Source organism: Oncorhynchus clarkii, chromosome 18 (assembly GCF_045791955.1).
Source record: "Oncorhynchus clarkii lewisi isolate Uvic-CL-2024 chromosome 18, UVic_Ocla_1.0, whole genome shotgun sequence".
Classification (NCBI taxonomy): domain Eukaryota; kingdom Metazoa; phylum Chordata; class Actinopteri; order Salmoniformes; family Salmonidae; genus Oncorhynchus; species Oncorhynchus clarkii.
This window is the reverse complement of record NC_092164.1, coordinates 33,262,811-33,290,547: the sequence shown is the minus strand read 5'-3', so window position 1 is coordinate 33,290,547 and position 27,737 is coordinate 33,262,811. Positions and strand designations below refer to the sequence as shown.

At 44.2% G+C, this 27,737-nt stretch overlaps 1 protein-coding gene across 7 annotated transcripts in view; it reads right to left on the bottom strand.

Annotated features, from left to right (window-relative positions):
• The window catches only part of LOC139373350 (plectin a), a 178,610-nt gene that overhangs the window by 97,176 nt on the left and 53,697 nt on the right, over positions 1-27,737 (bottom strand). For 2 of the 7 annotated variants that reach the window (XM_071113764.1, XM_071113765.1), the window contains exon 1: positions 356-745. The exons of 4 other annotated variants lie outside the window; for them this stretch is intronic. In XM_071113764.1, coding sequence (XP_070969865.1) covers positions 356-707 — 352 coding nt within the window. In that variant the 5' untranslated portion in view covers positions 708-745. Of the gene's footprint in view, positions 1-355; positions 746-12,253; positions 12,314-27,737 lie in introns of those variants that run through there. One more of the 7 variants, XM_071113780.1, reaches the window with a different exon arrangement.

Below are 27,737 nucleotides of genomic sequence, written 5' to 3'. Positions count from 1 at the left end.
CTGAATGAGTAGGTGTTCTAAAAATTTGACCGGTAGTGTATATGTTCTCAGAATTACATTTCATGTTACAAGAAGAACTACATTTAGTTAAGTGCAAAGCAAGCAAGCCACAACCATGCAGTATCAGACTATTATATCATGCATCCTGCAAGTGACATATGTTTTAGAGAGTCTGGTTATTGTTTCGCCTTATGGAAAATGACAAGTGCATTACTTGTATCATTATTGGATCTAATTGCCACAGATCACCCTCCCACACATTCACAAACAAACAGTACCCATAGAAACGCCTGTGATGTCAATGATGCAGGAAAAGACTGTAGTCGAAGAAGGGTTAACTAGAAAGAGCTCAAACCTTGTAGAGCATCAGGCCAGATCTTCTTCACCTCCTCCTCCTCATCAGGTTCCTCTGTGAGAAAGGCCCAGTCATCCTGGGGAAGGGAACTTTTCAGAGCGGCAACGGGGCACTCAGAGGGGGCGATGGGACACTCAGAGGGGATGACAGGGGCAGTACACTCAGCCCCAAAGAGAGGACTAGTCTCTTGCTCAAGTCCAAGCTGTAAGACAGTGCCTGCCATTCCAATGGAGGGGGGTTCCATGAAGGCCTCAGACTGGGAGATTTGGTTCTCAAACACTGTGGAATACACTGTGGAGCTTACTACCTGGGAGGTTACCTCAAGTGGCATCTCAGACCTGAAGGTTGCCATACCAGCGGGTATTTCTTGAGTGATGTGCTCTAGCACTGTCTGCTGATGGTACTCTGTGAGGTCTGTGAAGTCCTCTGTGACTGGGGGTAGAGGGGTGGGAAGGTCAGTGTCAGAGTCTGGCTCAGTGGAATCAGCTTTGGTCAATGGGACGGAGGCCTTAACCTCCGGTATGGCGTCTGTAATTGTAACTGGTTTACTTTTGGCCTCTACGGCGCCTTCTGTTGTTGTAGCTGGCTCACTCTCAGCTTCAATGTTTTCTGTGGTTGTAGCTGGCTCACTCTCAGCTTCAATGTTTTCTGTGGTTGTAGCTGGCTCACTCTCAGCTTCAATGTTTTCTGTGGTTGTAGCTGGCTCACTCTCAGCTTCAATGTTTTCTGTGGTTGTAGCTGGCTCACTCTCAGCTTCAATGATTTCTGTGATTGTAACTGGTTCACTCTCGGCTTCAGTAGCAACTGCAGCTGTGATTGGTTCAGGCTCAGAGGCCTCAGAATCAGAAGAAGCCTCAGACGAAGAGGCCTCAGGCTCCTCATGAGTGGATGGTTCCTCCTCAACTTCTTTGGGCTCTTCGAGTATCTCAATATCAGTATCATGTGGGAGGTCTTCGGGAGGAACTTCAGGGGCATCCCTGACAACCACCGCCTGAATTGCAGCGGCTTCTTCAACAACCACCATCTCCGTGGCAGTCACTTTCTCAGCAACATCTTCCACCTCTTCAGTGGACTCTTCAGTAGACTCTTGGATGGACTCTTCAGCAGACCCTTCAGTGGATTGTTTGGGCTCTTCTTCAAACTCTTCAACAGGTGCGGTGGCCTCAAGGCCCTCCTCCTTAATGGCCTCACCCACCTCAAACACCTCAGGCTCTGGGGCCTTTTCAGCTGCTTCTTCTATCTCCTCCACAACTGGCTTTGGCTCCTCCTGTTCGCACACATCTGAGAGCACCTCTGCAGCTTCCACAGCGGTGATCTCTTCCTTTTGTGGCTCAGCCTTTTCAACAGGCATGGGGGCCTCAAATGACACTTCCTCAACTGTCACCTCCTCCATCACTTTCTCCAATTCTAGGGCTGGGGCTTGGGCCTCTGGTTCCACTGCAGGGATGAATGATGGTTCAATGATCTCTGCAAAAGGCACGAGCACAGCAACTTCCTTGGTCTTCTCTTGCTTAATAGGAGCAGGAACTTCAGGCTCAAATGGTTTGACATCTCTAGCTGGGGCAGGGGATCTGACAGGCCTAGCCTCCAGAGGAGGAGGATAAGCAGGGCCACGTGGAGCAAAGCCTCTCCTCTGGCCCTCTTCTGGCACACGCTGTTGTTCTCTGTGGAAACCTTGGCCTCTTCTGAAGAAAGTCTGGGTCTCGGCTCCAGGCTCCCCTACAACTCCGCGTCCGTGGCCCTGGTAGGAGCCCCTAAACCTCATTGCGAGCCTCTCACCCGAGGCCTCCTCCTCACCTCCCCTCTTGTGGCGGTAGCCCTGGCGGTCTATCATGCCCTGCTGGCTCTCCTGTCCGACCCTGGGTTTGGGGGCGTAGAAGGGGGGGCCCTCCACGGTCTGGACCACTCCACGGCTGGCCCGACGCATCATGTTTAGGGTGGACGCGGGGCGACGCACGCGCTGCAGGGAGGAGGGCACGATCTCAGGTGGCAGACGCAAGTAGTCCCGCATGTACACGATACCCTCGTTGGTGAGGTACCAGTAGGAATGCTTCCATGCAAAGGTCTCCCGCACAAAGCCTTTGGATTTGAGGGAGCCCATGGCCCTTATCACCTTCAGGTTAGCAACCCCCTGGATCTCAGGGTGCATGCACTGGGGACGCCTGTCCTTCTTGGCCACCATGACGCCATCCCGAAAGAGGAGCTCATAAATGGCCCTCAGATCTGCCAGGGGCATTACCATGCCAGCAACCATTTTGACTTCTTGGGTTTTCTTTTAAGGCCTAATTAACTTATTTTGTTTAATGCAGAGGAAACTGAATGCAGTCACTTCTGGTTATATAATAGCAGGACCGGCTGCCAAGTATTAAGACTTCAAATGTTTTAACAAAGTCCTACAGTCTTGTGTATTTCCTTATTTCTTCTAATGTGTTGGGGGAATATATATATATATATATTTCAGTCCCACAGAACACAGGAAATGTTCCCTATGAATCAGTTTCCCTTGGAAGTAAAAAGGCACTGATCTACCGAAGTGCCTGAGTCAGTGTGGCACAAAAAGCAAGCCCACAACCCCTCCTACCTTCTCTCTGGTCGGTGGAGAAACAGCCTGGCCGAGGCGAGTAGGGAAGAAAAGGGGAAAAGTGAAGGGGGTGTGTGCACACGCGGGATGCAGGGAAAAAAAGGAAGGAAGCTAAGCAGGCAAGCTAGCAAGAGAGCCAGGAGTGACACACCTCTGCCGCACCATAGCACATGTGTTTGTACACTGTGTGCCTAAAGGGAACACTCCCACCAGAGCTCTGCCACTCCCCCTTTGGCTGCTGGAAGCAGAGATCTAGGCAGAGTGGGCTGGGCTCCAACGCATGAACAAAAGAACACATAGGAGACACCCTGTCCTGTACAGTCCGCAACAGCCAGACATTCACTCATCTTAGTGCAAACCTCTACTGCCAATCCAGAGCACATCTCTTGCACTCAGTGACATTTAGGTAAAGCCTATACTTTGCACTCCCACCCCTGTAAGTAATACCCAAGTCAAACCCTTTTCCCTGGGGCATATGGGGGGAGTTACACAGTGTTCCTCCTGTTTTCACTTACAGTATATTTTTTCTGAAGCTTACACACTCACATTTGAATATCCAAAGAGGGGGGCAAACTACTGCTTAAAGAGAGAGAGAAAAATATAGACCGTCCAAACTCCAGGAGGTGTTTCACAAAACTGAGCAAACATGTTGAACATACATGGAGCACATGTGTCTGCGTACGCACATGCGAGTCTAGTAGGGGAACAGTATGTCCCTCAGAGCACTTTAAGGAGGAGGAATTATTTATTGGTTATTTGCTCCAGCACTCTCTACTGAATTTTCAACACTGCAATCCTTGATAAACTGCTCCCTCTTTAAAGGCCCAAAGCAGCCATTTTTAGATCGGTATAATTTAACAACTAAGTACCTTACTGTAATTGATTTTTTATTAACATTGGCAAAAATAGCTTTTTAGCAAAATAATATTTATCAAGCAAGACTTTTTCTAGGACTGTCTGGAAGTGGTTTGTGTGGGAAGGTTAAAACTGAAAACTAGCTGTTATTGGCAGAGAGGTTTGGAACGCTTGTTGCTATTGGTCTATTAACTAATTTACCGCATGTTGATGTCACCATGGAAAGCTGAAACTCCTGTCCATGAAAACCTTCTGATTGTTCCTGCGTAGATTGGATTTTCAACCAGCAACTATCAGGAAATAACACTGATCACATGTTTTCACACTTAGAGTTTCATCGGCTATTGGACAGCTGTTCTACAACACAGGCAAAACAGAGCTTTGACTGCATTGGGACTTTAAAACTGCTTAATCTTTCATTTATTTTCCTTCGTAAAACACCATGATTGCAATTAGTGGTTCCTTTCTCATTACTAGCTAAAATGCTGAGCATGTTTTTGAAAGCCATTATTGTAGTCTTTCTACAAGTTAAAAGTGTATTCAAAACCCTTAGGCTACTAGTGATTTAACAATAGGGAATTGTGCTGGCTATGCGGTGCTCGTAGAAAGAATGACGAGAACGCATTCTCGATCTGTTGCTGTGCTGCACACTTTCACTAGATCAAATAATACAAATCTAGTGAAATCAAACGGCTAACTACCGCTAACCATGTATAAACTGCTGTACTGAACAAGAAAACCCTCTATTTCCCCAATTGAGTCAGCAGCCAGGAACACCGCATTTAATATCTAATGCATGTGAAGATCACATGTCAACTTGAACATGTATCTGTCTATGCATGTGCACATGTGCAGTTCACTTTGTGGTTGCAGGGTATATGGAAGAGCTGGAGAGGGTCTGAGTGTTACCTGTTAAACTGGTCTAAATGGGGTCTCAGACTTAGGGCTGTGACGGTCATGGAATTTTGGATGAAGGTAATTGGCCAAATGACCGTGACCATACGTACATACCCCAACCAGAAGCCATGGATTACAGACAACATCCTCACTAAGCGAAAGGCTAGAGCTGCAGCTTTCAAGGAGTGGGACTCTAACCCGGAAGCTTATGAGAAATCCCGATATGCCCTCCGACGAACCATCAAACAAGCAAAGTGTTAATACAGGACTAAGATCGAATTCTACTACACCGGCTCCGATGCTCGTCGGATGTGGCAAGGCTTGCAAAACATTACAGACTTACAAAGACACTGAAACATGCATGAGAGCACCAGCTGTTCCGGACGACTGTGTGATCACGCTCTCCGCAGCCGATGTGAGTAAGACCTTTAAAGGTAAACATTAAAAAAGGCTGCAGGGCCAGACATATGACCATGACGTGTACCGCGAGCATGCACTGACCAACTGGCAAGTGTCTTCACTGACATTTTCAACCTCTTCCTGTCTGAGTCTGTAATACCAACATGTTTTAAACAGACCACCATAGTCCCTGTGCCCAAGAACACTAAGGTAACCTGCCTAAATGACTACCGACCCGTAGCACTCACGTCTGTAGCCATGAAGTGCTTTAAAAGGTTGGTCATGGTTCACATCAACACCATTATTCCAGAAACGCTAGACCCACTCCAATTTGCATACCGCCCTAACAGATGCACAGACGATGCAATCTCTATTGCACTCCACACTGCCCTTTCCCACCTGGACAAAAGGAACACCTATGTGAGAATGCTATTCATTGACAACAGCTCAGCGTTCAACACCACAGTGCCCTCAAAGCTCATCACTAAGCTAAGGACCCTGGGACTACACACCTCCCTCTGAAACTGGATCCTGGACTTCCTGATGGGCCACCCCCAGGTGGTGAGGGTAGGTAACAACATATCCGCCCCGCTGATCCTCAACACAGGGGCATGCTCAGCCTCCTCCTGTACTCCCTGTTCACTCATGACTGCAAGGCCAGGTACAACTCCCAACACCATCATTACCTTTACCGATGACACAACAGTGGTAGGCCTGATCACCGACAACAACGAGACAGCCTATAGGGAGGAGGTCAGAGACCTGGCCGTGTGGTGCCAGGACAACAACCTCTCCCTCAACATGATCAAGACAAAGGAGATGATTGTGGACTAAATTATTGTGGGCCGAGCACACCCACATTCTCATCGACAGGGCTGCAGTGGAGCAGGTTGAGAGCTTCAACTTCCTTTGTGTCCACGTCACCAACAAACTAATAATGGTCCAAGCACACCATGACAGTCATGAAGAGGGAAAGACAAAACCTATTCCCCCTCAGGAGACTGAAAAGATTTGGCATGGGTCCTCAGATCCTCAAAAGGTTCTACAGCTGCACCATTGAGAGCATCCTGAATGGTTGCATCATTGCCTGGTATGGCAACTGCTCGGCCTCCGACCGCAAGGCACTACAGAGGTTAGTGCGTACGGCCCAGTACATCACTTGGGCCAAGCTTCCTGCCATTCAGAACCTCGATACCAGGCGGTGTCAGAGGAAGGCCCTAAAAATTGTCAAAGATTCCAGCCACCCTAGTCATAGACTGTTCTCTCTGCTACCGCATGGCAAGTAGTACCAGAGGGCAAGTCCAGGTCCAAGAGGCTTCTAAACAGCTTCTACCCCCAAGCCATAAGACTCCTGAACATCTAATCAAATGGCTACCCAGACTATTTGCATTTCCCCTCCCCCTCTTTTACACCACTGCTACTCCCTGTTATTATCTACGCATCTATGCATATTACCTCAATTATCTTGACTAACCGGTGCCCCCGCACATTGACTCTGTACTGATACCCTCTGTATACAGTCTCGCTATTGTTATTTTACTGCTGCTCTTTAACTACAGTGCCTTGCGAAAGTATTCGGCCCCCTTGAACTTTGAGACCTTTTGCCACATTTCAGGCTTCAAACATAAAGATATAAAACTGTATTTTTTTGTGAAGAATCAACAACAAGTGGGACACAATCATGAAGTGGAACGACATTTATTGGATATTTCAAACTTTTTTAACAAATCAAAAACTGAAAAATTGGGCGTGCAAAATTATTCAGCCCCTTTACTTTCAGTGCAGCAAACTCTCTCCAGAAGTTCAGTGAGGATCTCTGAATGATCCAATGTTGACCTAAATGACTAATGATGATAAATACAATCCACCTGTGTGTAATCAAGTCTCCGTATAAATGCACCTGCACTGTGATAGTCTCAGAGGTCCGTTAAAAGCGCAGAGAGCATCATGAAGAACAAGGAACACACCAGGCAGGTCCGAGATACTGTTGTGAAGAAGTTTAAAGCCGGATTTGGATACAAAAATATTTCCCAAGCTTTAAACATCCCAAGGAGCACTGTGCAAGCGATAATATTGAAATGGAAGGAGTATCAGACCACTGCAAATCTACCAAGACCTGGCCGTCCCTCTAAACTTTCAGCTCATACAAGGAGAAAACTGATCAGAGATGCAGCCAAGAGGCCCATGATCACTCTGGATAAACTGCAGAGATCTACAGCTGAGGTGGGAGACTCTGTCCATAGGACAACAATCAGTCGTATATTGCACAAATCTGGCCTTTATGGAAGAGTGGCAAGAAGAAAGCCATTTCTTAAAGATATCCATAAAAAGTGTTGTTTAAAGTTTGCCACAAGCCACCTGGGAGACACACCAAACATGTGGAAGAAGGTGCTCTGGTCAGATGAAACCAAAATTGAACTTTTTGGCAACAATGCAAAACGTTATGTTTGGCGTAAAAGCAACACAACTCATCACCCTGAACACACCATGCCCACTGTCAAACATGGTGGTGGCAGCATCATGGTTTGGGCCTGCTTTTCTTCAGCAGGGACAGGGAAGATGGTTAAAATTGATGGGAAGATGGATGGAGCCAAATACAGGACCATTCTGGAAGAATGCAGAACCTGATGGAGTCTGCAAAAGACCTGAGACTGGGACGGAGATTTGTCTTCCAACAAGACAATGATCCAAAACATAAAGCAAAATCTACAATGGAATGGTTCAAAAATAAACATATCCAGGTGTTAGAATGGCCAAGTCAAAGTCCAGACCTGAATCCAATCGAGAATCTGTGGAAAGAACTGAAAACTGCTGTTCACAAATGCTCTCCATCCAACCTCACTGAGCTCGAGCTGTTTTGCAAGGAGGAATGGGAAAAAATGTCAGTCTCTCGATGTGCAAAACTGATAGAGACATACCCCAAGCGACTTACAGCTGTAATCGCAGCAAAAGGTGGCGCTACAAAGTATTAACTTAAGGGGGCTGAATAATTTTGCACGCCCAATTTTTCAGTTTTTGATTTGTTAAAAAAGTTTGAAATATCCAATAAATGTCGTTCCACTTCATGATTGTGTCCCACTTGTTGTTGATTCTTCACAAAAAAATACAGTTTTATATCTTTATGTTTGAAGCCTGAAATGTGGCAAAAGGTTGCAAAGTTCAAGGGGGCCGAATACTTTCGCAAGGCACTGTACTTGTTATTTGTATTTCTTGTTCGTTTTTTTTTTAACTGCATTGTTGGTTAGGGGCTTGTAAGTAAGCATTTCACTGTAAGTTCTACACCTGTTGTATTCGGCGCATGTGACTAATAACATTTGATTGGATATGATTTGACATAGAATGAATAGAACGGGCGTCCCCATTCAAGTCCATGTTGGCATAATGGGTACTCATAGGAGCAAAGACGGAAGTAAAATATGTCCCTATGGGCCCAAAGTAGTGACCTATACCGAAATAAGGTGCCATTAGGGACACATCTTAACAGCAGTGGTAGTTGTGAGGAGGGAGGCAGGGATGTACAATCACACTAATGCAACACCAGACTCCATTAACAATAGTGTCTCAGAGTGCATCTTCTGACAGGGGAGGGAGAGGCTATACAGTAAGCCAATATCTAAACTATACGCTCTTGTCGGGGATGAACAAGACACACAGATCATTTGAATGGACAGTAAAGAAACCCTCTGCTAAATAGGTGTCCACATAGTGTAACAACTGTAAACTATCAAACATCTATAGGCAGTCATCCTGACAAAACACTGAACTACAGTATCAAACTATTAAAACACACTGCTTCATTATTCTAGCCATGACATGGAATGATTTAGCCTAATCAGTAAGATATGACGCAAATTCCTAAACTGTACACAATCACTTATGTGTAAATCACATCACACCCTTCATGAGTCATTGGATACATTCCACAGTACCTACATCTTCAACCCTGCATATCCATCTCCACATTATTTTATCTTTATCTTTAACTCTTTCTGCATCCCAAATGGCAACCTATTCCCTATGGGCCCTTATCAAAAGCAGTGCACCATGTAAGGAATAGGGTGTCATTTGGGACGTAGATCTGTCACACTTTATTAGTTATCACTATACTATAGTACCTACACATCTCCCCATTCTTTTATCAACTCTTGTCTCGCACAACACACCAGTCCCAGGACTCTGGCACAGTGTCTGTGTCCCAAATGGTACTATGTTCCCTACAAAGTGCACTACTTTTGACCAGAGCCCTATGGGCCTTGGTCAAAATAGGAAATAGGGTGTCATTTCGGATGAACACAGCCCAGTGATGCAGATCCCTGATGCTAATGAACAACCACCAGGGATGGTGCTGCTGCCAGAGGGAGGATTTCACGCACTGATTACAAACAAAGGAGTCTCTAACAACCTATCGCAGTGGATCTCTTCACCATGTTCATGATTCCCGGCTACAGCCAGACTGGCATGCAAGAGAGCTTGTGGCCAAGTTAGAACCATCACGGAACCATTGAGTGCTAAGATTTTCCTCTCTCAGGACAGGATGGAGATGGAAAGATAGGACACCCTATTCAGCCTAGACTTGGACATGCACACAACTGCAGTAAACATGCATTAATAAATCAGGTCTATTGGATTGTATTACTTTTCATCAAAACAGTACAATATACTGTACAGCCCTACAGCAGGCACTGGAGCAATGCGTTTTGAAAAATCATCTGAGAATCGACCAAAAGCTATGACTTTCTCCTATGTGGTCCACCAAAACCTTCGTAAACATGTAGCCACAGTTCATATTTGGATAGAGGACATTTTTGTTTTGCACTTTTCGACAGAGGAAATATAGCACATTTTCAGACCTCGTTGAAGACCGAATTCGGCCCCCCGGGGGCAAAATTAGTTTGACACCACTGGCCTAATGGATCCCCTGAGCAACGCCTGGGCACACCCTTTCAGCCCTGTTGCTTCCATCCACCACCACCCAAAATAGCAATGTCAGCGGGGGATGAGGGGCACTTGGCAACCGTACTCAGAGGAGTACGGATGAAGTTTATGCCACCGGTCAAGGTGGGCCGCCACTGCTAAATAATTGCCGCCATGACAAAAAAAATATGATTAAGAAAATAATACATTTAAAGTGAAGGTCAAATGTTTTCAGTGGAAACTTAAATGACTAAAACCAAACAAAGTATGTAGAAAAAAAATTATGGAGCTTTATAAGATCATCTTAGAGCACTAACAACCACCAAAATAAAAACTGTAAAATCAGGGAGAATCAAAAAAAAAATGGCATGGCATGGGGCCCAAATTATTTTATTATAATGTTTGAGTCACTCAGATAGCATTAGAAAACACAGGTAGCCATGTGAAGTTACAGTTCATACAGTGAACATACAAAAGTATTTGATCCCCTGCTGATTTTGTACGTTTGCCCACTGACAAAGAAATCATCAGTCTATAATTTTAACGGTAGGTTTATTTGAACGGTGAGAGACAGAATAACAACAAAAAAAATCCAGAAAAACACATGTCAAAAATGTTATAAATTGATTTGCATTTTAATGAGGGAAATATGTATTTGACCCCTCTGCAAAACATGACTTAGTCCTTGGTGGCAAAACCCTTGTTGGCAATCAGAGGTCAGACGTTTCTTGTAGTTGGCCACCAGGTTTGCACACATCTCAGGAGGGATTTTGTCCCACTCCTCTTTGCAGATCTTCTCCAAGGCATTAAGGTTTCGAGGCTGATATTTGGCAACTCGAACCTTCAGCTCCCTCCACAGATTTTCTATGGGATTAAGGTCTGGAGACTGGCTAGGCCACACCAGGACCTTAATGTGCTTCTTCTTGAGCCACTCCTTTGTTGCCTTGGCCGTGTGTTTTGGGTCATTGTCATGCTGGAATACCAATCCACGACCCATTTTCAATGCCCTGGCTGAGGGAAGGAGGTTCTCACCCAAAATTTGACGGTACATGGCCCCGTCTATCGGCCCTTTGATGCGGTGAAGTTGTTCTGTCCCCTTAGCAGAAAAACACCCCCAAAGCATAATGTTTCCACCTCCATGTTTGACGGTGGGGATGGTGTTCTTGGGGTCATAGGCAGCATTCCTCCTCCTCCAAATATGGCGAGTTGAGTTGATGCCAAAGAGCTCCATTTTGGTCTCATCTGACCACAACACTTTCACCCAGTTGTCCGCTGAATCATTCAGATGTTGATTGGCAAACTTCAGACGGGCATGTATATGTGCTTTCTTGAGCAGGGGGACCTTGCGGGTGCTGCAGAATTTCAGTCCTTCACGGCGTAGTCTGTTACCAATTGTTTTCTTGGTGACTATGGTCCCAGCTGCCTTGAGATCATTGACAAGATCCTCCCGTGTAGTTCTGGCCTGATTCCTCACCGTTCTCATGATCATTGCAACTTAACGAGGTGAGATCTTGCATGGAGCCCCAGACCGAGTGGAGATTGACAGTTCTTTTGTGTTTCTTCCATTCGCGAATAATCGCACCAACTGTTGTCACCTTCTCACCAAGCTGCTTGGCGATGGTCTTGTAGCCCATTCCAGCCTTGTGTAGGTCTAAAATCTTGTCCCTGACATCCTTGGAGAGCTCTTTGGTCTTGGCCATGGTGGAGAGTTTGGAATCTGATTGATTGATTGCTTCTCTGGAGAGGTGTCTTTTATACAGGTAACAAGCTGAGATTAGGAGCACTCCCTTTAAGAGTGTGCTCCTAATCTCAGCTTGTTACCTGTATAAAAGACACCAGGGAGCCAGAAATCTTTCTGATTGAGAGTGGGTCAAATACATATTTCCCTCATTAAAATGCAAATCAATTTATAACATTTTTGACATGCGTTTGTCTGGATTTTGTTGTTATTTTGTCTCTCACTGTTCAAATAAACCTACCATTAAAATTATAGACTGATCATTTCTTTGTCAGTGGGCAAACATACAAAATCAGCAGGGGATCAAATACTTTTTTCCCCTCACTGTATACTGTAGGTTTATACCATTTGAAACAGACCTAAGCCTACATCCTTCAAAAATGCACAAATTCTGTTAGAACCACTTCAGGGTGTTACCATGGTCAACATTAGTGCACTGTTGGGGAATAGGGTGACATTTGGGATGCGGCCTGAGTGGAAGCAAAAGGAGATAATATCTACTCTGATTACTGACCTGTCTCATCATCTTCCTGATATTCTCCTCCTCCATTCTCAGAACCGCTTAGCTGTGGGGTCTGGCACACCTATAGTGTAACCAAGGGTTGTTAGAGTGTACTGTAGGTACATTTTTGTTGTCACTTGTACTTTCGTAACCTCGTCCCAATTGCTTCCGAGAGCCTGCTGGTGGAGGAGACTTTCATGAAATTGTTTGTTCATAACAAAACATGTTTAATCATTTTTTCAATGCACTGAAATGACACTTCTCCTCACAAACTAGTCATCAAATCAGGTTTTCTGCAAAGCGAAATCTGGTAAATATCAATTATGGGGATGATAGGGCCACATACTTCAAGTTGGGACTGACCAGACTGCATATATGGTGCAGATTAGTGAATGTCTTAGTGTTTTTCAGTGAGCTTGGTTTTGTACCAGTGAAACATTTCACAGAGGTGTAGCATGCCACTTAATGAGACATAGTAACAGTAGTACAGCTTGATTTAGTACCTATTCTAAAGGAGGACAGTGTCTGTGTCTCAATTGGCACTATATTCCCTATACAGTGCACTACTTTTGACCAGGGCCCTATGGGTTCTGGTCAAAAGTAGTGCACTAATTGCATAAGATTGCATAACAACATCGCTAGGTAGCGACCCAAGTGGCACCCTATTCCCTAAATAGGGCACTACTTTTGATGGGCCCATAGGGCTCTGGTCAAAAGTAGTGCCCTATGTAGTGGACTATGTAGGGAATAGGGTGACATTTGGGATGAAGCACTAGTCTCTCATTTACGCATGATCAGTGCAGACACAAGCCCTACCATGGTGAAGACGATGCAAAGGAAGGCTCACCATTACTCAATAAATGTAATGTAATGACAGTTTTAAATTAATAATGCACTTATCTTTGGGACTCTGTGAGAACCACAGACATTTGGAACACAGCTGGGATTTGAAATAGAAAATATCTGCCTCAAATGTTTAAAAGAGAAAGTTGGCATAGCTAACCGCTGAGCTGTTAGGTAAATGAGGAGTAACCAAGTTGGGTGAGAGAGGCAAAGGGCCCACTGAAGGAGATGATAGTAGCTGACAGATAATCGGGGAGTTCCAGAATAGTGGTGCCAGGAACCACATGCCATCTACATTCAACAGCCAAAACAGACTTAGCCTGGGGGGAACCAGTCCCTGAGAAACAGCACAGACACACAAAAGGGGCAGTGTCTTTTGGCTTTTAACACAATTGAAAAACATTAAGATTTTGTTGATTATAGACCATGTGACCTGTCCAGGAAAAAGAGAGTTATAACAGACACCTGGTCAGGAAAAACACCCATTCCAAATATGAATTACATACCAAAGACAGATGCATATGGCACACTGTTCTGTTCTTAACGCCTATTGCAGACAGTATAAAACACAGGTAAAAAAAAACAAAAAAGAGCACCAGGAGTTGGAACTGATTCAGGCAACAGAACCAAAAACAGACATTTTTCGGGGAACAGAATCAGAAGCAGGAACGAAAGTGATCTATAATGTTTCGGAACAGAAACATTTTATGGGAGTATGGGAACCGGTTAATAATGTTATTTTACATTCTGGGCTTTTTTTCAGTCCCACCAAAAACGTAAAACAAAGTGCCTATGCAAAGCCTTCAGTCTGTCACTCAGAAACTTATTCCAGTGTCTGCCTGCCAGCTGAAAATATTTGCCAGTGTGTGTGTACGTGTGTAGGGTACCTGCCTCTCCCCCTCTGAAGCATAGCCTACTGAAGTTACAGGCGTGATTCAGAAATGAAGGAGAGTTTATTATTTGCAGAATAATGGAGACACTTTTTCAATGCTAGTTAAGGATACTATAGATATCACATTTCACATTAGATTTATTAACTACTAAAGGTGTGTTTTTAATTCTGGTGCCTCTCTGCACACACAAGCTTGTTAGCTAGCTAGCTAGCTAGCTAGCTAGCACGGGTCCAACATTAAGCCTGTTGGAAGTTCAAAGACATTCAAAGTTCCTCCATAGAAGCTGCTCCTCCGTAGGTATAATTCTGTGGGCCTAATTCAGATATTGCATGTCATAACAAGATGCCCAGCGCTTCAAGCCAAGCCTCCCACTCCACCCTCTCTTGCGGTCTCTCCACCCGCAAAATTTCAAACGCATCTCGCATCCCTACACTTGTCTGGCCATCGCACATGTAAACAAATATAGCTTGTTGAGCTAAATGTAAAAAAAAAAATCATTTCAGAGTTAAAAAGGAACGATACAAACAGCTACTTTTTTGGGGATGGAAAAGGTTCAGAACTTTATTTTGCAGTTCAGAACAGTGGAATCGAACTAAAAAAGAAAGGTTTGGTTCAGAACAAAACAAACTCCTGCAGAGTACTGACACCTGAGAAAGTCCTGAGAAAGTCCATAATCCTGCAGCTCTCACTCCCTTTTCCTCAGGGGTCACAAAACACTTCAACTGTGCGAACCTTAATGGAAAAGCCACAAAGTGATTTCTTTGCCTTTAGAAGGTCAATTGTGTCTGTGTTCCATTCAACATGAGTCACCCGTCATCCATGCCTCCCCTGAGAGAGCAGCAAATGTGGAAAGAAATATGGAGCCCAAGCAGGCACACTATGGACCCCCATTGCAGGGCTAAAACTATGCAGCAGGGGAATGATAAAATATTTGTTTTCCTATTTTCTGAGAGTTAGATGGTAGAATTGTGCCTTCCTCTGACTCATGAAGTGCTTCTCTACTGCTATTCCACCAATTACAAGTCTGTAGAGTGGAGTGGACAAAGCCATCAGTAGAGTGTGGTGCAGTATAGTGTGGTGTACCAGTAGCCTACATGTCAACTCACACTGCCCTCTATTGGAGACAGGACCCTAGTGGGGACAAGACCCAAAGCACTCTGGGGTTCAGGTGACAACACAACAAAGCGCCCAACAGGTATAAAGGTCCTAGAATGTGTTCCAATTCCAAATGGCAGCCTATTCCCTATAGAGTCCACTACTTTTGACGAGAGGGCTTTGGTCAAAAGTAGTGCACTATATAGTTAATAGGGTAGAGGAGAGTGGGTTAGTTGAGCCAAAGGGGTAAGTTGAGCCACCCTTGTTTATAGGAATTCATACACAAAATGTATAATTATACCAAATATTTAGGAAGAGGTCTTAATTTCATGGATTTTGTCAAGGAAGAAACCACATGGAAAAAGAGGTAATCAAAGTCAGGTACAGAAAAATAATTTTCACCAAATCAAAATAATTTATTGTGTTAGAGGTTTCACGATGCTTGTATCTAAACCAACGTAGATCATTTGAAGTATTGTTCTATACATCAGATGGGGTCTCTATAAGCTTCAATATGAGGTCCTAACAATGGCACCAATGGTGCGGTTTTATCGGCTCCTAACCAACGGTGCTATTTTGTGTGTTTCTCCACATTATTGGTTAGTTATTTTGTACATAATGTTGCTGCTACCGTCTCTTATGACCGAAAAGAGCTTCTGGATATCAGAACAGCAATTACTCACTTCAAACTGGATTATTTTTTCTTTAATGAGTCCTATACGAAGGATATACTGCTTCTCCGAGACCAGGCCCAAATCCTCGTCATTCTCATGAAGAAAAGACGGAAATACAAGAGGCGGAGATTGGGGTGCCTTGTTAGAATTCGACAGCGAGTGGGTAACCTGCCTCTACCATCCATTCTATTGGCCAATGTGCAATCACTGGAAAATAAACTGGATGATCTCCGTTTGAGACGATCCTACCAACGGGACATTCAAAACTCTAATGTCTTGTTTCACGGAGTCGTGGCTGAATGACAACAGGGATAGTATACATTTAGCTGTTAAAAAAATAAAAAATTCTATCAGCATGTCACATGTGCAACCAGAGAAAAAAAAAACTCTAGACCACCTTTACTCCACAAACAGAGATGCGTACAAAGTTCTCCCTCACCCTCCATTTGGCAAATCTGACCATAATTCTATACTCCTGATTCCTGTTTACAAGCAAAGATTAAAGCAGGAAGTACCAGTGACTCGCTCAATACGGAAGTGGTCGGATGCTGAAAACTATTACGGACTACAAAGAGAAACCTCACTTGGAGCTGCCCAGTGGTGCGAGCCTACCAGACGAGCTAAATCACTTTTATGCTCGCTTCGAGGCAGATAACACTGACGCATGCCTGAGAGCACCAGCTGTTCCGGACGACTGTGTGATCACGCTCTCCGTAGCCAATGTGAGCAAGACCTTTATACAGGTCAACATTCACAAGGCCACGCGGCCAGGAGGATTACCTGGCCGTGTACTCAGAGCATGCGCGGACCAACTGGCATATGTCACTGACATTTTCAACCTCTCCCTGACTGAGTCTGTAATGTTTCAAGCAGACCACCATAGTCCCTGTGCCCAAGAAAGTGAAAGTAACCTGCCTAAATTATTACCACCCCGTAGCACTCACGTCGGTAGCCATGAAGTGCTTTGAAAGGCTGGTCATGGCTCACATCAACACCATCATCTCGAAAACCCTAGACCCACTCCAATTCGCATACCGCCCCCAAAAGATCCACAGATGACGCAATCTCAATCGCACTCCACACTGCCCTTTCCCACCTGGTCAAAAGGAACATCTATGTGAGAATGCTGTTCATTGACTACAGCTCAGTGTTCAACACCATAGTGCCCACAAAGCTCATCACTAAGCTAAGGACCCTGGGACTAAACACCTCCCTCTGCAACTGGACCCTAGACTTCCTGACTGGCCTCCCCCAGGTGGTAAGGGTACACAACAACACATCTGCCACACTGATCCTCAGAAGTGCGTGCTTAGTCCCCTCCTGCACTCCCTGTTCACCGACGACTGCATGGCCAAGCACGACGCCAACACAATCATTAAGTTTGCTGACGACACAACAGTGGTAGGCCTGATCAACGACAACGATCAGCCTATAGGGAGGAGATCAGAGACCTGGCAGTATGGTGCCAGGACAACAACCTCTCCCTCAACATGAGCAAGACAAATCAAATCAAATCAAATCAAATCAAAAGGAGCTGATTGTGGACTACAGGAAAAGGAGGGCTGAACACACCCCCATCACCTACAAACTATCATGGTTCAAACACACCAAGACAGCCCTCGTTGGAAGTCTGTGTTTCAGACATAAGGAAGTGGATGGCTGCAAACATTCTACTTTTAAACTCGGACAAAACATGCTTGTTCTAGGTCCCAAGAAACAAAGAGATTTTCCGTTGAATCTGACAATTAATCTTGATGGTTGAACAGTCATCTCAAATAAAACTGTGAAGGACCTCGGCGTTACTCTGGACCCTGATCTCTCTTTTGACGAACATATCAAGGACAGCTTTTTCCATCTACGTAAAATTGCTAAAAATCTGAAACTTTCTCTCCAAAAATGATGCAGAAAAATGTATCAATGCCTTTGTCACTTCTATGTTAGACTTCTGCAATGCTCTACTTTCCGGCTACCCGGATAAAGCAGTAAATAAACTTCAGTTAGTGCTAAACACGGCTGCTAGAATCTTGACTAGAACCCAAAAATGTGATCATATTACTCCAGTGCTAGCCTCTCTACACTGATTTCAGGTTTTACTGATAACCTATAAAGCATTACATGGGCTTGCTCCTACCCATCTTTCCGATTTGGTCCTGCCGTACATACCTACACGTATGCTACGGTCACAAGACGAAGGCCTCCTAACTGTCTGCTAGAATTTCTAAGCAAACAGATGGAGGCAGGGCTTTCTCCTATAGAGCTCCATTTTTATGGAATGGCCTGCCTACCCATATGAGAGACGCAGATTCGGTCTCAACCTTTAAGTCTTTATTGAAGACTCATCTCTTCAGTAGGTCCTATGATTGAGTGTAGTCCGGCCCAGAAGTGTGAAGGTGAACGGAAAGGGACTGGAGCAACGAACCGCCCTTGCTGTCTCTGCCTGGTCGGTTCCCATCTCTCCACTGGGATTCTCTGCCTCTAACCCTATTACAGGGGCTGAGTCACTGGCTTACTGGTGCTCTTCCATGCCTTCCCTAGGAGGGGTGCGTCACTTGAGTGGGTTGAGTCACTGACGTGATCTTCCTGGTCGGAGTTGGCGCCCCCCTTTGGGTTGTGCCGTGGCGGAGATCTTTGTGGTCTATACTTGGCCTTGTCTCAGGATGGTAAGTTGGTGGTTGAAGATATCCCTCTAGTGGTGTGGGGGCTGTGCTTTGGCAAAGTGGGTGGGGTTATATCCTGCCTGTTTGGCACTGTCCGGGGGTATCGGCGGATGGGGCCACAGTGTCTCCCAACCCCCCCCCCCCGTCTTAGCCTCCAGTATTTATGCTGCAGTAGTTTGTGTCGGGAGGCTAGGGTCAGTCTGTTATATCTGGAGTATTTCTCCTGTCTTATCCGGTGTCCTGTGTGAATTTAAGAATGCTCTCTTTAATTCTCTCTCTCTTTCCCTCTTTCTCTTCTCTCTCGGAGGACCAGAGCCCTAGGATCATGCCTCAGAACTACCTTGCCTGATGATTCCTTGCTGTCCCCAGTCCACCTGGCCGTGCTGCTGCTCCAGTTTCAACTGTTCTGCCTGCGGCTATGGAACCCTGCCTGACCTGTTCATTGGACGTGCTACCTTGTCCCGGACCTGCTGTTTTCAACTCTCTAGGGACAGCAGAATGATCGGCTATGAAAAGCCAACTGACTTTACTCCTGAGGTGCTGACTTGCTGCACCCTCGACAACTACTGTGATTATTATTATTTGACCATGCTGGTCATTTATGAACATTTGAACATCTTGGCCATGTTCTGTTATAATCTCCACCCGGCACAGCCAGAAGAGGACTGGCCACCCCTCATAGCCTGGTTCCGCTCTAGGTTTCTTCCTAGGTTGGCCTTTCTAGGGAGTTTTTCCTAGCCCCCGTGCTTCTACATCTGCATTGCTTGCTGTTTGGGGGTTTAGGTTGGGTTTCTGTACAGCACTTTGAGATATCAGCTGATGGAAGAAGGACTTTATAAATACATTTAATTTGATTTGATTCGTGAAGAGGGCACAACAACACCTTTTCCACAGCAAATTTCACATGAACGAGGAAAACATCTGGCCCTAACCATTTATACATAGAAGCCTCAAATGATTTATACATAGAAGCCCTTTCATAATTTATCCATAATGTAAATCACGTTTAAATGTCATAAACAACAAAAGACAGGGCTCATTTGAGTTATTGGGCTAGGTCCCAAATGATCCCCTAAAGTATATAGCTGCACTACTTTTAACCAGGGCCATAGGGTTATGGTCAAAAGTACTGCACTACATAGGGAATAGGGTGCCATTTGGGACGTAACCACTGTGAATACAAAACAGGCCCTTGTATCCACTGGGAGTGGTATATCAGACTTAGGCACCACATCAAGAAGCGTGCCAGAGAGGCATTATGCCTTCTCTAGCAGATTTTCATAATTTATTACAACCTGGAGGACTCCAATGCATCTCATTCCATTTCAAACGACCAATCAAACGTACAGAGACACTTCTTCACAAGCCTTTCGTCAAGTCAAAACTTAAAAGACAAATCAGAAGTAATTACTGGAATAGTCTTAACTGGATGCCTTTTCAGATAAGGATTTCAAATATATAGTAGAATGCCAGTTTAATCTGACACAAACTAAAACGCAACTTTTTCAACTCAAAAGAAGGTTGTCAACCCATCCATAACGATTGAGCAAACTCAACACTGATGCCAGAGGCTTCTCTGTCACAGAGTATACTGCAGACCATGCCAGAGAATCCGTTTCCATCTGCTACCCATTGCCTCTCCTATGGATCCAATTTAAATGGGAGTAGAGCAACAAAGGCCTTTTTGTTTGCATATACCAACTGACTCCCAGATGTAGCAAACAGAATCAATCTCAACCCCTGTCAAATATCTACTAGGTTGTGACGCGCACAAAACCCATATACACATACAGAGGCAAATATACAGTGACTAACAAAGCTACACATACATTAATAATCATTCATAGTGTAGACTCTACTTGTATACACGTTTGTTCCGATTGGCTGCATTGAACAAGCTTGACATTCAAACCAAATACAACTTATTTTCTAGCATTCCAGCTCTCAGTTTAAAGAGAGCAATTTATGCCGCATGGTTGTATTCCAAGTCATTAAAACAAGCTTGGCATGTTGACATGTGGAGCCTGAGCAGTGGGAAAAATGCTACGATGGATGTTCTTACAAACAACATAAGATGCACGCACACACACCAAACCGCCAATGGCCCAACCAACCCTCACACTTTAATAATGCCACTTTAATAATGTTTACATGTCTTGCATTACTCATCTCATATGTATATACTGTATTTTATACCATCTTGCCTATGCCGCTCGGTCATTACTCATCCATATATTTATTTGTATATATATATATATATTCGTATTCCATTTCTTTGCTTAGATTTGTGAGTATTAGGTATTTGTTGTGGAATTGTTTGATTACTTGTTCGATATTACTGCACTGTCAGAACTAGGAGCACAGCATTTCGCTACACTCGCAATAACATCTGCTAAACATGTGTATGTGACCAATAACACTTGATTTGATAAGAATGAGTCAGGAATCAGTGCATTTTTAACCATAGATTAAATCAAATTAAATAAAGTTTCAGATTAACGAAAGGAACTTCTTCAGGAGAAAAGCTCAGGGCAGGAAATGTAGACAATTTGCAAGAAAGAAAAACCTTAATAAACTTGCATGGCACAGATTTGAGAAGAGGGTTAGACAAGTCTCCAGAAAGACAAGGGAACAGATATCAACATTCCTAGCATAACCTAACTACTGAAAGTCAGATGAAAGCAGCACCAGTACATTTTTGCCAAAATGGTTGACCAGACAGACAGACAGAAAATGGCGGCTTGTTGCCAGACCTGCCCTCTGGTCCCACAGGGCACGACAGAGTGGGCGAAACTGTATAATTCCTTCCTCTAACAGACACTGTTCACTCTGACACTGTTCACACATCTAGAGTGAGTCAACATCAAACCCTCAGCAGGGTGTGGTTAGTCAAAAATCCCCTGTTGTTGCCCTGGCAACATGACTCATCATCCTTACCCTCCAAAATATGAGTAAATAAATACAAGGCCTGGCCAGGGCAGTGTTCAGAAATAGTGTGGTTGTTATTGGTAACATAAAAAATAGACACTGGACAATCACTCTTCCTGGAAGTGAGAGTGGCTCAAGAGCTCATCATGTGATGTGATCATAACATAAATAGCCATCTCTGTACTTTTATTGAGATAGATCATATCATAAAAGCTGGAGGGTTGGTAGACTGGCAGTGCCAACAGGGTCTGGCACATACAGTCTGGATTAATGACGGTTATGAAAATAACAATTCTTTACTTCTGCAATGTGATGTGCGTGCACCCTGAGCTGTGGTCGAGAGCATTTTCCTAAAAGCCTTGGTCTGTTGCTTCCTTGTGACTGAAGATAGCACAACATTAGCTATGCCTCTCAAAGTAGTCTTGGAAATCCCAGACCTATGCTGGAACATTGGTTACATTGTGGGAGGCAACCCGTCTGTCTAGACTCTAGAGCAGGGATGGGCAACTTTGATATGGGTGGGGGCCACAAAATAACTGAACTTATCACGAGGGGCCGCAGTGGCTCGTGGGTTTGCATACCCACATCCACCCCCCCACCCCCACTTCGCGAGTAAAACATTTTAGAGGCCATTTTGCCATGGGGCAAAGAGAAGACTTGATTAGCAGTTTTAGAGCTAATTTGCTACAATTCATCACATTTTGCCATTGGGTGGAGGCAAATGTTGGCAGTTTTCAATATGATAACTGATGATAAATGGGTCCCACCCCGGTCGGTAATTTGACCGTGCTTACTACCAGTTTTAATAGCTGCCCGCAAGACTAACTTATAAATGTAAAAAATGTTTGCTGACATTGGCTAACTGATTTCGAAATTGCACCTTGTGTATTGTATTATTGTAACTCTCAACAGTAAGTTGAGACCCTGACTGAGTTCCCCTAAAAAATGAAGCAGACTTGAAGCACAACACCTTCAATCACAACATGACTGCGCTTGGCAAGAGTCCAACAGAGTCACTGTAACAGGCTGAGAAAAACCGTTCATTCATTGAGGTAGCTATGTAAAGTGACAGTCTACTCTCTATCCTGTTGCTTTGTCACTTTACCCCAACCTATATGTACATAGCTACCTCAATTACCTGGCACCCCTGCACATCGACTCGGTACTGGTACTCCCTGTATATAACCATGCTGTTTTGACTCGTTATAGCTATTCGTTATTCACCGTGTATTTATTCCTCGTGTCACTATTTATATTTTTTTATTGCAAATGTTATCTTTAAACTCTACATTGTTGGAAATGACCCAAGTAAGCATTTCGCTGTTAGTCTACACCTGTTGTTTACGAAGCATGTGACAAATAACATTTGATTAGATTTGATTGATTTGAGACTGAAGAACCCATTCGTACATACAAATGAGGGAGTACAGTAGTTGTCAAGTTCTGCTGGCTTCCACTAAGCTTTTGTTTATCTATGGGACGGTCAATGTTTAACTTTTTTCACATAGTTAAACTTGGTACCCCATTTCTCCATGACTGTTCTGGGGCCTCCCACACCAACATCCTCTCTCTGCTCTCGCCGCTGGGAATGCAGCGCCTAGTCATGACCCATTAAAGAAGATGGATTATCATCACTTTTTGTGGTGGGATGGACACCATCACTCAGGAGCACCATCTGGTACACAAAGCAAAGGACGTATGTTTTATCCACTCAGTCTGCATCCCAAATGGCACCTTATTCCCTATCAAGTGCCATGGGGGCCCTGGTCAAAAGTAATGAGCTATATAGGGAATAGGGTGCCATTTGGGACAACCCCTCAGTCAGAGGATGTTTTGGAGCTGCCACTGCCCAGTCTTGGGGCGATACTTGGTGGGACTATGGTGCTCGAGACTGATGAATATGCTAAATAAACAACCAAGGGACAGTATTGCTGTCCAAAACAACAGTCCCTGACTTACAACCCACCTCACCAAAGCCATAGACATGTGATGTGGTCTTTTTCTTGGCTCTTCATTGATAGATGGCCATTAGCAGGGTCATATACAACACCTTTCCCTCCTTGTGAACCCAGCTTTTGACAGTGTGAGAGCCCACTCCTTTAAAAGACCCCTTTCAGTCTAAACTCCGCCTACCAGACCTCATGGACCCACAACCCACCCCCTTCACGGTCTGAGTTGCATTTGCACAGTACTCCTAGACTTGACACCCCTATGAGAGAAATCCTGGATATCCGCGATGATCTGCCTTCCATAACATAGGAGAGGAATGAGAAGGGCCTCATTGGTAGATTGCCCATTTTTTGTACTCTGAGTGAGGCGCCTCCCTGGGCAGTGGTCCATGTGGTAAAGGCTTGGCAAACAAAGTGTCTCTGAGGGGTTTTTATAACAATCAGCTCATGCCAGGGGAGCATCAGGGCTGAGAATGGCACAGGGTTGAAGGCTATATAACTCAAAACTGACAAGTGAAATGTTAATGTCAGTGGGAAACTCAAAACAAAATGTGAGTTACTGCAACTAAGTGGAGGCAGAAGTGAAAAACAGCCTTACACAAGAGCAGATGGCACATCTAAAATACGCAGTAGAAGTCTTCAAATTGTCACTTTGTCTCATAGTGCCATTCTTTTGACCAGAGCCCTATGGTGTCATTTGGGACGCAGACAATGTTTCAAACCTTTCAGCTTCAAACTGACCCAGTGATCACCTGAATGGCTCACGAGTGTCAGCAGTGACTTGAGTTATCCTGCACCCTTCACTCAGTATCACCCTATTTAATCTGGGATGCAGCCGTAAGGAGGCTGACAGTGCAAGAAATACACAAATAAATAAAGAGGATGGAAGACACGCCATTGGTTTCTCAGAGTTGAAAACAAGACCAATCTGTGTGCACATATCAACCAGCGGGTAATAGAGTATATAGTGTGTGTAAGGATCTTGAGAAATAGGTGGAATCATTCTGTCCGACCAGACCACATAAAGATCACTCCTCCCTGCCTCTGGGCGAGAGAGAAAACCTGACATACGTTCTTCATTTCTATATTAGAGAGACAGGCAGTTGTGGTAATCTTTCTCAAAGTACACTTCTGCACTTCTGGCGACTTCATGTTTCGTTGTCACATACATTTCACTGCACCTATCCAGTGTGTTGTTTTACAGGGTCAGCCATAGTAGTACGGCGCCCCCTGGAACATTGTCCGTTTCTCATTAAACACTTTGGGACGTGTGCATTTCCACAGTTTTAAACACTGCTGCACTTTACCCTCTCTCTGACCCCCATTCATTACCTTGTTCCATGTTGACCTTGCCACACCCAAAGTCATACAACAGCCCTGGAACTGCAGCTTACCTGCAAATGAAAATAAACAAGAGCACACACGTTGTTAGGCCTTGTTCACACTGCAGGCCTTAACGCTCCAATCGGGTTGTTTTTCTTCTAATCTGTTTTGAATACTGCCTGTCCAAACAGCAAGTTACAAGTGACCAAATCAAATTTGTGTGTTCAGACAGCCATTACAGTAGCTATGCGGTTAGAGTGACTCGAATCCTATTTTTTGGCATTTCACACTGCCAATGTAAACAAGATTTTAGACACAATGCAAACATTACAGTATTGAGATAGAATAAAATCATTGTCGTGTCTTTACGACCACAGCCCAAGCAAGGGCATAAAAAAAACTAAGAACAAAACACCTCCTCCCAAATGTTGAGTGTTAATGAATTAAAAGCTGACGGGTTTATAGGGGGGGGAAAGTGTTGTTTTACGACATGAGACAGGAGGACACACCCACACAATCTGCAAACTATTATAAAAAAAATAGAGGAAGGATCAAACAAAAGACAAATACACCTCAGGAGGAAGTTGCAGTAAATGCACCATGGAGAAGTTAGACAGGGAATGGCAATCCACATCATAACAGTTCAACTCTAAAAAATAAAAAAAATGATGTAGAATCTTAAAGAGAGGCCTCGGCTGGGGGGGGGGGGGGGGGGGGGGGGTGTATCACATGGTGAGCTGTGTTGCAACGGTCTGCAGTAGCTTTAGTAACAGTGCCACCTTCTGGTTGGTTTAAGATCACGTTTGCTGAGAGGCATGGCAATCTGTTACAGTCTGTTTTGTGAGCTCCGGGGTAAAGTATCCCCTTTGTACGGGTCTAGGACCAGCAAATACAAAACTGACCCAAGATCAGCATTATGGGCAACTTCACCATACTCCCCTACTCCTTGACAAAATACAGTGTGAGCAATGCGATTACATCCTAATGGGTCACGAATTAGAAAAATGAGTGGATAATTGCGGAGGATGTGTTGGATTACGGAGTTACAGCAGACCTGGAGTTGATTAGATTAAGTAGTAATCACATCAGATGACACAGTTGGACAGAGCCCAGACCAACCCTTTAACCAACATGAGTGGCAGGCTGTCTCACTGATAGACAGACACACTGACAGGATTACTCAGATTGCCACTGAGGATTAATGACTCAAAATCGAGATTCTCAAAACACCTGTATGAGGAGTTTTAGATAATTATACTGATAATATACAGAAAGAGGCGAAAGCAACAAATTGCACAAAATGTCAATTTAATTTTAGATGATCGCTATAACATTGTGCCGCAAAATGGATACTGCCTTAGACAAATTTGGACTTGTTGGAACATTTAAACCTGTCTTCATCCCTAACATATCAATCAATTGGAACACATTAAAGTTATCCATCATCCTAACTCCACAGAGCACCACAGAGCCACAGAGCACCATTTCAATCACGTTTTTAAAAGGGCTGCCGTTGATAGCTCTACACAATGCGTCAGTTCCTGAAATGGCACCCGCCACATCCCTCTTGCACAACCCTCACTGCCACCTGCCCAATACCCATGATGCAGTTGGGCTATGTCCCACCAAGCAGCTGTCATGCGAGATGCAAGTTCTTCTGTCTTAAAATAGATCGATGTCACTCTGCATTCAGGCATCCTGAGGAGGTGGATGGATATCTAGAGCAAGGATTCCACTCTCAGGAGCTAGTATAAACTACTGATAGAGGAGGTATTCTATTAGTATGTGTGATAAAAATAGTGTACTACATGACCCGTCCATAGGTTTGACTTTTCGTTAGAGCAAATTTCAAAAAACTTTTGAGACTATGATTGGTCCTACCGATAATTATTTGAACACTTTATTACCACAGAGGAGAAGGACTGCCTATCAGTCAAAGTCAAGGGCCACCCAAATGGGGCTAGTAGGCGATAGCAGCAGAGAGTAGCTTAGACAGGGGTTCCTAACAGGAAAAATCAGGAACCATAGGCCTATGTATCAAGCGTCTCAGAGTAGGAGTGATGATTTAGGATCAGTTTTGCATTTTAGATCACAATGAATGAGACTACACAAACAGGTGGTACCTGATCTTAGATCAGCATTTCTACTATTAGACACTTGATACATACTGTAAATCCCTGGAGACGAACAGAATAGGAATCCTAACCGTGCATATAACATGATCACTGATCTAATTCCCTATGGGCTCAGATAACTACAGACGCTTCTTTAAGCTGACTGCAGCTACTGAAGTTGCTCACAGGCTGTGTGACTACTTGTCTGATTCAATTATAAATCAGTAACTAACGTAAACAACATCCCACTGTTTAAACAGGCAAAAAGTTACTAAAAGAACACAGCAAATAAGAAGTGATTTTTAACCAGAGACTGGATGACAGGGTGTATTTGCATTGCCTTCTCTCTAGTCAGAGATGCTATTTGAATTCCAGCCTTTAGAAAGAGGAGGTGAAGAACATGTGTGACACATTCAATGATTGGGACTGAAAACTCAAGATAAACTAAGATAAATGATTGCAATAAAAAAAAAAGCTAAATCTCTACACACACGTACATGGCTGCTGTTTACGGTTGCTTCCTTCTGATCCGACTGTGGCCTCCAACAGCAGAAATCTATTGATCTCTCATGTCCTCATCTCATTTTATGCTGGGAAAGCAGCCTTTCTTGGCATCCAAAAAGTGCAGTGAGGGAGGAAAAAAAGAGAAAACGCTGATAAAATACTGTCTCCGCATCCCAAATGGTACTCTAGTGCACTATGTAGGGAACACGTTTGACCAGAGCCCTATGGGTGCCATTTGGAATGCAACCTGTACCTGAGTGTAATATGCTGGTTCAAGCAGAGCGTGACCATGACTGTCTGGATGTTGCCAACAGGATTGCGACTCATAACAAGAGCTAAAGTATGATTGTTTTTTCATACTTCGCAGGGCTTGACATTAACCTTTTTAGCCACATGTCCTTCGGACAAGTAGAACATCTTTTTTAATTGTCCGAAAGCTTCTTAAATTGACATATTGGTATGATATGCGAGGCAAAGTTGAGTTCCAAACAGATGCCAAGAGGGTAAAACAATCCC